At 31.3% G+C, this 11,504-nt stretch overlaps 1 protein-coding gene across 3 annotated transcripts in view; it reads left to right on the top strand.

Moving 5' to 3' along the window:
* Positions 1-11,504, top strand: part of LOC106471860 (sodium-independent sulfate anion transporter-like) — a 68,511-nt gene that overhangs the window by 36,738 nt on the left and 20,269 nt on the right. For all 3 annotated transcript variants that reach the window (XM_022400473.1, XM_013932484.2, XM_022400474.1), the window contains 3 exons: positions 381-439; positions 1,883-1,969; positions 7,855-7,960. In XM_022400473.1, the coding sequence (XP_022256181.1) occupies positions 381-439; positions 1,883-1,969; positions 7,855-7,960 (252 nt within the window). The remainder of the gene's footprint in view (positions 1-380; positions 440-1,882; positions 1,970-7,854; positions 7,961-11,504) is intronic.

Genomic DNA, 11,504 nt, shown 5'->3' with positions numbered 1-11,504 from the left:
ATAAAGAAAGGACTTGTATCTTAGAAGAATTAACAAACAAACATACAGAGACGTAACAGTAGTACATGAAACGTAAAGCAAAGACCAGATTGGCTATCCTTCGTAAAGTTGTACTTGAAACGTAAAGTTAAAACCAGATTGGCTATCCTTTGTAAAGTATTACATGAAACATAAAGCTAAGACCAGATAGGCTATCCTTTCTACAGCAGTAGACAAGATGTACAAGTAACTAAAGTGACAAAACAGTGCATGCAATAACAAGCTTTGAGTTATGCACTTTCTAGTTGTATTTAGACCAAAGTATGTTTTAAAGTGTAGTATAAAGGTTTGCTGATTGTGAAATATCATATCTGTTACATTTTATTTGTTTTTGTTCCTAGAACCTGATCTTCTTCCTTGGGGAACTACTTTTGTTTTTTCTTTCATATTTGGCCTTGAGGTTTGTCATTTATTTAGTAAATATTTGCAGAAGTATAAAACTTTAAAATACTGTGTAAGAGTACATCGAGAGGAATAAGCCAAGCAGTTAATTACTCTAATATCTTCACTAACTAATGTAAAAAATTTTAAAGCGTATATAGCGTTGAATACATTATATTAAAATTATTTTGAATGCTTAAATTGGTAAGTCACATGAAAACCACAGACGATATAAAGTTCTAGTGAAATAGTATGTATCAGAACTATACTTTAGCATTGTTTGCATTTGTAGGAAGTATGATGCCACTGACAATCAATCTCTTTTTGGAAGGATACATAACAGTTCTTTCCAATGCAAAATATTCCTACACTTACATCTTAAAGACGTGTTCAAATGTGTGTCACTAGAAAACAAATAAATCTGGATCAACCTGAGGCATCAGGACCACCCAGAAAGAAACGAACAACAAGTCGTATCTCAACCAGGAGAGCAAAGTGAGGCATCCTGTAACAGATGATAACCCGTGAACACAGAGGTCAATCCCAACAGCCATCTAATTGCCCCAGGCAACAGTATACAACATAATGAAAAAGGACCTGCTTCAACAACATATGCTTTCAATTGTTGCATACCTCAAACAGCTGGAGAGTGGAATTGATATTTATCCTATTCCATACAAAGGCTTGCCAATCAAGGTGCCGAATACAGCACCTATGGATTTTTGTGTGATCATAAACCATCATTCTCCTAAACTAGAAAGACTATAGAAACCATGCAGGAAGGAGTGGCGTAACTTTTACATGACAGCCTTATGATGGAGCCTTTTGCAATCAAAACTACATTGCAAGCCTATTCTCAAGATTCATGGTCATTTGAGTGGCATGACTATAGTGATGTGGTGAGGATCCAAAATCATTTTAATATAATGTACTTCAACCTATCTGTAATAGGAACATGCCTTCTATTTCAACATTAAATGTATGTTATATTTTAAATAAAAGGCTGTGTAATTTCTATTTAATTTTGTCTGTACTGTACAATTCTGGCTGAGCCTTTTTTACCATAATGTTATTGTGTGGAAAAACAATTTGTTGTATTTATGTGTGAAGGTGTAGGTTTAATATGGAAATGAATACGAGAATACACTTCTTTCTTGATCATTTTTATTGAGGGTTACCAAGAACATGTACTATATTGTTGGATATTTCATTTCTTTAAAAGATTATTTGTTTACTTGTATAGTTACATGGTTATTTATTTGAGGATTTATTTCGTAATTTTGTATTTTTATAACTATACATATATATTTAAACAAGTGTAACAAAGTTTTCCTTCTGTCATCAGTCTGCTTATTATATCAGGTTTATGCATGGGTGGGGATGCATTGTTTTCAGTGTTGTTCTGATAATAAAAATGGTATTAATGGGAGTTAAGTCAGTAATCAAACTTTCTTTTTTCAAGTATGGAATTATTATAGGCATCGGAATCGCTATGATCATGTTACTGTACACAACTGCAAGACCAAAAATAAGCATCTCCTTAAAACAGGTCAGCAAAAAACTTTCAGTTTATATGTGTTATACTTTTAAATAGTCTAACCTCAATTCTTTGGATCAAGATCTTTTAGCTTTAGGACCAAATGTGCATGTGTAGACCACTTGGGTCAGTATTCATGGTGTTTTTCACAGCTGTTACTCATATAAAAATAAGAAATCTGCATTGTGAATATGAAGCCTTCTATATTCACATTGTTGAAGAAATATAATTGTTAATGATATCGAGATTGAATTACCAACTTATGTTATTGATTAGAATATGATAGGTAAGTAACCAGTAAAATTAGCTTGCTTATGGTATTGATTAGAATATGACAGGTAAGTAACCAGTAAAATTAGCTTGCTTATGTTATTGATTAGAATATGACAGGTAAGTAACCAGTAAAATAGTTTGCTTATGTTATTGATTAGAATATGATAGGTAAGTAACCAGTAGAACTAGCTTGCTTGTATTATTTATTAGAATATGATAGGTAAGCAACCAGTAAAACTAGATTGCTTATGTAATTGATTAGAATATGATAGGTAAGTAACCAGTAAAATTAGCTTGCTTATGCTATTGATTAAAATATGATAGGTAAATAACCAGTAAAACTAGTTTGCTTATTATTGATAAGAATACGATAGGTAAATAACCAGTAAAATTAGATTGCTTATGTTATTGACTAGAATACGATAGGTAAGTAACCAATAAAATTAGCTTGCTTATGTTATTGATAATATTATGGTAGGTAAGTAACCAATAAAATTAGATTGCTTATGTTATTGATGATAGGAAGGTAACCAGTAAAATTAGCTTGCTTATGCTATTGATTAGAATATGATAGGTAAGTAACCAGTAAAATTAGTTTGCTTATTATTGATTAGAATATGACAAGTAAGTAACCAGTAAAATTAGATTGCTTATGTTATTGATTAGAATATGATAGGTAAGTAACCAGTAAAACTAACTTGCTTATGTTATTGATTAGAATACGATAGGTAAGTAACCAGTCTTGCTTATGTTATGATTAGAATACGATAGGTAAATAACCAGTAAAATTAGCTTGCTTATGTTGTTGATCAGAATATGATAGGAAAGTAACCAGTAAATTTAGCTTGCTTTTATCATTGATTAGAATATGATATGTAAGTAACCAGTAAAATTAGCTTGATTTTGTTCTTGATTAGAATATGATAGGTAAGTAACCAGTAAAATTAGCTTGCTTATTTTATGATTAGAATACGATAGGTAAGTAACCAATTAAAGTAGCTTGCTTATGTTATAGTGAGAACCCTATTGTTAAGTAACCAATAAAATTAGCTTGATTATGTTATTATTAGAATATGATAGGTAAATAACCAGTAAAATTAGCTTGATTATGTTATTGATTAGAATATGATAGGTAAATAACCAGAAAAATTAGCTTGCTTATGTTATTGATTAGAATATGATAGGTAAGTAACCAGTAAAATTATCTTGCTTATGTTATGATTAGAATACGATAGGTAAGTAAACAGTCAAATTAGCTTGCTTATGTTATAATGAGAACTTGATAGGTAACTAACCAGTAAAATTAGCTTGCTTATGTTATGATTAGAATACAATAGGTAAGTAACCAGTAAAATTATCTTGCTTATGTTATGATTAGAATATGATATGTAAGTAACCAGTAAAATTAGCTTGCTTGTGTAATTGATTAGAATATGATAGGTAAGTAACCAGTAAAATAGTTTGCTTATGTTATTGATTAGAATATGATAGGTAAGTAACCAGTAAAACTAGCTTGCTTATGTCATTGATTAGAATATGATAAGTAAGTAACCAATAAAATTAGCATGATTATGTTTTTGATTAGAATATGATAGGTAAATAACCAGAAAAAGTAGCTTGCTCATGTTATTGATTAGTATATTATAGGTAAATAACCAGTGAATTAGCTAGCTTGTATTATTTATTAGAATATGATAGGTAAGCAACCAGTAAAACTAGATTGCTTATGTTATTGATTAGAATATGACAGGTAAGTAACCAGTAAAATTAGCTTGCTTATGTTATTGATTAGAATATGATAGGTAAATAACCAGAAAAATTAGCTTGCTTATGTTATTGATTAGGATATGATAGGTAAGTCACCAGTAAAAATATCTTGCTTATGTTATTGACTAGAATACGATAGGTAAGTAACCAATAAAATTAGCTTGCTTATGTTATTGATTATATTATGGTAGGTAAGTAACCAATAAAATTAGATTGCTTATGTTATTGATTAGAATATGATAGGTAGGTAACCAGTAAAATTAGCTTGCTTATGCTATTGATTAGAATATGATAGGTAAGTAACCAGTAAAATTAGTTTGCTTATTATTGATTAGAATATGACAGGTAAGTAACCAGTAAAATTAGATTGCTTATGTTATTGATTAGAGTATGATAGGTAAGTAACCAGTAAATTTATCATGCTTATGTTATTGATTAGAATATGATAGGTAAGTAACCAGTAAAACTAGCTTGCTTATGTTATTGATTAGGATATGATAGATAAGTAACCAATAAAATTAGATTGCTTATGTTATTGATTAGAATATGACAGGTATGTAACCAGTAAAATTAGCTTGCTTATGTTATTGATTAGAATATGATAGGTAAATAACCAGAAAAATTAGCTTGCTTATGTTATTGATTAGGATATGATAGGTAAGTAACCAGTAAAACTAACTTGCTTATGTTATTGATTAGAATACGATAGGTAAGTAACCAGTAAAATTATCTTGCTTATGTTATGATTAGAATACGATAGGTAAATTACCAGTAAAATTAGCTTGCTTATGTTGTTGATCAGAATATGATAGGAAAGTAACCAATAAATTTAGCTTGCTTTTATTATTGATTAGAATATGATATGTAAGTAACCAGTAAAATTAGCTTGATTGTGTTCTTGATTAGAATATGATAGGTAAGTAACCAGTAAAATTAGCTTGCTTATTTTATGATTAGAATACGATAGGTAAGTAACCAATTAAAGTAGCTTGCTTATGTTATAGTGAGAACCCTATTGGTAAGTAACCAATACAATTAGCTTGATTATGTTATGATTAGAATATGATAGGTAAATAACCAATAAAATTAGCTTGATTATGTTATTGATTAGAATATGATAGGTAAGTAACCAGTAAAATTAGCTTGCTTATGTTATTGATTAGAATATGATAGGTAAATAACCAGAAAAATTAGCATGCTTATGTTATTGATTAGAATATGATAGGTAAGTCACCAGTAAAAATATCTTGCTTATGTTATTGATTAGAATACGATAGGTAAGTCACCAGTAAAAATAGCTTGCTTATGTTATTGATTAGAATATGACAGGTAAGTAACCAGTAAAATTAGATTGCTTATGTTATTGATTAGAATACGATAGGTAAGTAACCAGTAAAACTAGCTTGCTTATGCTATTGATTAGAATATGACAGGTAAGTAACCAGTAAAACTAGTTTGCTTATGTTATTGGTTAGAATATGATAGGTAAGTAACCAGTAAAATAAGCTTGCTTATGTTATTGATCTGAAAATGATAGGTAAATAACAAGTAAAACTAGCTTGCGTGTGTTATTATTAGAATATGATAGGTAAGTAATCAGTAAAATTATCTTGCTTATGTTATGGATTATAATATGATAGGTAAGTAACCAGTAAAACTAGTTTGCTTATGTTATTGATTAGAATATGATAGGTGAGTATACAATAAAATTATCTTGCTTATGTTATGGATTATAATATGATAGGTAAGTAACCAGTAAAACTAGTTTGCTTATGTTATTGATTAGAATATGATAGGTGAGTATACAATAAAATTAGATTGCATATGTTATTGATTAGAATATGATAGGTAAGTAACCAATAAAATTAGCTTGCTTATGTTATTGATTAGAATATGATAGGTAAGTAACCATTAAAACTAGCTTGCTTATGTTATTGATCTGAATATGATAGGTAAGTAACCAGTAAAACTAACTTGCTTATGTTATGATTAGAATACGATAGGTAAGTAACCAGTAAAATTATCTTGCTTATGTTATGATTAGAATACGATAGGTAACTAACCAGTAAAATTAGCTTGCTTATGTTGTTGATCAGAATACAATGGGTATGTAACCAGTAAATTTATCTTGCTTGTGTTATGATTAGAATATGATAGGAAAGTAACCAGTAAGATTAGCTTGCTTATGTTATGATTAGAATACAATAGGTAAGTAACCAGTAAAGTTATCTTGCTTAAGTTATGATTAGAATACAATAGGTAAGTAAACAGTAAATTTAGCTTGCTTATATTATTGATTAGAATATGATAAGTAAGTAACCAGTAAAATTAGTTTGCTTATGTTATTGATTAGAATATGATATGTAGGTAACTAGTAAAATTAGCTTGCTTATTTTATGATTAAAATACGATAGGTAAGTAACCAATTAAAGTAGCTTGCTTATGTTATAGTGAGAACCCTATAGGTAAGTAACCAATAAAATTAGCTTGATTATGTTATGATTAGAATATGATATGTAAATAACCAATAAAATTAGCTTGAATATGTTATTGATTAGAATATGATAGGTAAGTAACCAGTAAAATTAGCTTGCTTATTTTATTGATCTAAATATGATAGGTAACTAACCAGTAAAATTAGCTTGCTTATGTTATTGATCTAAATGTGATAGGTAAGTAACCAGTAAACTAGCTTGCTTATGTTATTGATCAGAATATGATAGGTAAGTAACCAATAAAATTAGCTTGCTTATGTTATTGATTAGAATATGATAAGTAAATAACCAGTAAAACTAGCTTGCTTATGTCATTGATTAGAATATGATAGGTAAGTAACCAATAAAATTAGCTTGCTTATGTTATTGATTAGAATATGATAAGTAAATAACCAGTAAAATAAGCTTGCTTATGTTCATAACTAGAATATGATAGGTAAGTAACCAGTAAAACTAGCTTGCTTAAGTTATTGATTAGAATATTATAGGTAAATAACCAGTAAAATTAGCTTGCTTGTGTTATTGATCAGAATATGATAGGAAAGTAACCAGTAAAATTAGCTTGCTTATATCATTGATTAGAATATGATTGGAAAGTAACCAGTAAACTTAGCCTTCTTATATTATTGATTAGAATATGATAGGTAAATAACCAGTAAAATTAGCTTGCTTATGTTATAATGAGAACTCGATAGGTAAGTAACCAGTAAAATTAGCTTGCTTATGTTGTTGATCAGAATATGATAGGAAAGTAACCAGTAAATTTAGCTTCCTTATATTGTTGATTAGAATATGATAAGTAAGTAACCAGTAAAATTAGCCTTCTTATATTATTGATTAGAATATGATAGGTAAGTAACCAGTAAAATTAGCTTGCTTGTGTTATAATGAGAACTCGATAGGTAAGTAACAAATAAACCTAGCTTGCTTATGTTATTGATCAGAATATGATAGGAAAGTAACCAGTAAAATTAGCTTGCTTATGTTATTGATTAGAATATGATAGGTAAGTAACCAGTCAAATTAGCTTGCTTATGTTATAATGAGAACTCGATAGGTAAGTAACCAGTAAAATTAGCTTGCTTATGTTGTTGATCAGAATATGATAGGAAAGTAACCAGTAAATTTAGCTTGCTTATATTATCAATTAAAATATCATAGGTAAGTAACCAGTAAAATAGGCCTGCTTATGTTATTGATTAAAATATGATAGGTAAGTAACCAGTAAAATAGACTTGCTTATGTTATTGATTAAAATATGATAGGTAAGTAACCAGTAAAATAAGCTTGCTTGGCAAGCTGTTATTTTTGTTTTAGGGATTTTAATCCTTAAAATGAACTGCAGTATTTTTTACTTTACAGACTTCTGATGGAACTAAGTACGTCCTTGTAAGACCAGATCGTGCGTTATTATTTCCTTCAGCTGAATTCTTCAGAAGTAGAGTTACTAAGGCCTTTCTAACAAGTGGTAAGTATTCTTCTTATAAATTTAGGATAAGTTGTAATAGGACAGTGATACATTTAATATTTCTTGAGTAGAAGTTGTAAAAATTGTGGAATTATTAAAACACTACAAGCTTCTGATTCTTCATTCTAAGAATACTAATTCACTGGTCAAATAAGGTCACTGTGCGCCCCCCTTAACAGTATGAAAGGGGTATATTTTTGTTCCTTGCAGTCTGACAATCACTATAAGCAATGTTACCAAGAAATAAACTGGTAATAACTTCATTTATAGCCTGTTTATTTATAGGTAAGATCTTTGCACTGTTAATCTGATTTCTGATGCTCCAAAAATACACGTGAGAAGTCCAGAGTATGTGATCTTTTTTTGCAAATATTCATTTGAAAAGCAAAGATTGGGGTATTTTAGAAAAAGTTTAAGGTATTTCTTCACAAGAGAACCATATTCAAATGATTTATGGGAAGAAAACTTCTTTAGAATACAGACTTATACATATAAGCATATAAGGTCAGGAATTAACATAACCCCTTGTTTTTGGAGCATCGGAAATCACATTAAGAGCGGAAAGACCCCACCTATGAATAAACAGGCCATACAGATAGTTAATCCCAGTTTATTTGTTGGTAACATTACTTATATTTATTGTTTACTCCAAGGAACAAAAATGTACCCCTTTCATACTGTTATGGGGGGGGGGTGCACAGTGACCATATTTGGCCCATAAACTATACATTATCATTCAATATATGTTTGTGATAAATGTTAATGTTCTTTATCACTAATTAATACTGTAGTATTCTGCAGACATTATGACCGTCCCTACTGTCATGTTAAGAGTAAAAATATAGTGGTATTTTTTGTTAAGAGTGAAAACCACAAAAACCAACATTTTTAGGCACAAAAAAAGATAAAATCTTTATTAGTTACAGCTGACTAATTTTGGTAACACAGTTACTATTATCAGGGCTAGTTTGTACAGTGTTAGCATGGCATATATTCAGCTAAAATCATTAATATGTGATTTCATTTTAAAAAACAAGGGGAGGAAAGTAATTCATAAATGAGGGATTACTTAAGTTAAGTAAGTTTTCCAATAGAAGAAGTTGATTGGTTTGTTTTGTTTTTGAATTTCGTGCAAAGCTACACGAGGGCTACTGCACTTGCCATCCCTAATTTAACAGTGTAAGACTAGAGAGAAGGCAGCTAGTCATCACCACCCACTGCCAACTGTTGGGCTACTCTTTTACCAATGAATAGTGGGATTGACCGTCACATTATAACGGCCCCACGGCTGAAAGGGCAAGCATGTTTGGTGTGACGGGGATTCGAACCCGCAGATTGCAAGTCGAGCGCCCTAACCACCTGGCCATTTTGGACATTAAGACAAATACACTTGTTAGTTACTCCTGTCATTTCACAACCATTTTGGACATTAAGACAAATACATGTTGTAAGTTACTCCTGTCATTTCACAACCATTTTGGACATTAAGACAAATACGTGTTGTAAGTTACTCCTGTCATTTCACAACCATTTTGGACTTTAAGACAAATACGTGTTGTAAGTTACTCCTGTCATTTCACAACCATTTTGGACTTTAAGACAAATACATGTTGTAAGTTACTCCTGTCATTTCACAACCATTTTGGACATTAAGACAAATACACTTATTAGTTACTCCTTTCATTTCACAACCATTTTGGACATTAAGACAAATACATGTTGTAAGTTACTTCTGTCATTTCACAACCATTTTGTACATTAAGACAAATACATGTTGTAAGTTACTCCTGTCATTTCACAACCATTTTGTACATTAAGACAAATACATGTTGTAAGTTACTCCTGTCATTTCATAACCATTTTGGACATTAATCATTGTTTTTAGAAAACATCCACAAAGTGGTGAACATATTGTTGGGAACGTATTGATTAGCACATCTGGCAAAACCACGAAACAATATGTGTACTACATCCAAACTCCATCATGGTACTGGTAGTAAGATATTTATCCACTAGAGATAAAAGTGTACAACATCTGAACTCCATCATGGTACTGGTAGTAAGACATTTATCCACTAGAACTCATTAGAAACAAAGCACATTATGTGGAATTAGACATATTGTAAACTGAACATTAAGATTTGTTCAACATTTTAATTAACTATAAACTCCTAAAGACAAGTATTTAACATAAGTTATTATCTTGTTTTACCGTTAGATACAATAGGATTTGTTCAACATTACAATATTTCATGAATACAGTTTTCAAACTTTCACTTTCTTTTTTCCACATTTTGAACACCAGGTTTAATCAGTTTTGCAGTAAATTCAACCATCTTTTTGCCACCAATTATATAATTAATGTTTACATAATGTTGAGACTTTTAGAAACTTTTATGTAGCACACCTGTATGCAGAATGTTTAAAAGTGGGGGGTCTATTTTGTGAGATCAAAAGTGAACACATACTGTGTGAATGTAGACTATGTAGAAAAGGTTAAATACCATAAGAAGAATGTAAACTATGTAGATAATGTTAAATACCATAAGAAGAATGTAAATTAATTAGATAATGTTAAATACTCTTACGACAGTGGACGCTGGTAACACGTAATGAGTATCTAGAACGTTCGTGAAGGCTCGAGTGTTTGCCACACGACCTCTATTTTGTATATATATTCAGTCCTGTTAGAAGCCACATCCCAGATATTAATGTCGACATTAGGGGTGATCTAGTACAAAGGAAGCCACAGGAATTCAATGGGAGGCACCGTGGAAAGCATATAGAGCACAATTTGATCAGAAAGCAGTGTACCTGGCAACAAGCCTGAAGGGACAACCACTGGAAATACTTGGACAGTTGTCAGCAGACGACAGGCACAACTATAGAGCACTCGTAGCTGCTCTAGAACTCAGGTATGGAACCCATAATCAGTCCAAAGTCTACAGGGCTAGGTTTAGGACTACAGTTCGTGCAAAACGTAAGAGCCTGCAAGAGCTGGCACAGGACTTAGAAAGTATGGCACACAAGGCCTACCCAACTGCACCACCCGATGTCCTCAAGTTGTTGCTGAGGGATCAGTTTGTAGATGCCTTGGACAGTCCACAACTGAAAATACAAGTAAAGCAAGCACACCCCTCTACTATGTAGGATGCAATGGCCAGAGCTCTTGAATTTGAATCCTACGTTAAGTCCAGCACAGAGGTACCAAGGTTGGTACAGTCATCAGGATTCAAGGCCAGAAAAGGTCAGCTTTCAGAGAGGTTTGAGGGACTTTGCTGGCAATGTAACAAACCTGGGCTGCAGAAAGCTCAATGCTGGAAACTTCAACACAGGGAAGATGCCACGACATGAAAGGCTGCTACCCAGAAAGGTTGTTGGAACTGTGGAGAGCAAGGATATATGAGGAGCCAGTGTAAGAAGAATATTACCAATAAGTCAGCCTTGTGGAAACCAGTAGTGGGTGGTGTTGAGGTACGCCCACCAACCCCCATCATGAAGTCCCAACAGCCAGGTGTAAAATGCCAAGCACACATAGTGTCTA

This window comes from Limulus polyphemus, unplaced genomic scaffold (assembly GCF_000517525.1).
Source record: "Limulus polyphemus unplaced genomic scaffold, Limulus_polyphemus-2.1.2 Scaffold4909, whole genome shotgun sequence".
NCBI lineage: Eukaryota > Metazoa > Arthropoda > Merostomata > Xiphosura > Limulidae > Limulus > Limulus polyphemus.
This window is presented reverse-complemented; position numbering and strand designations above follow the sequence as displayed.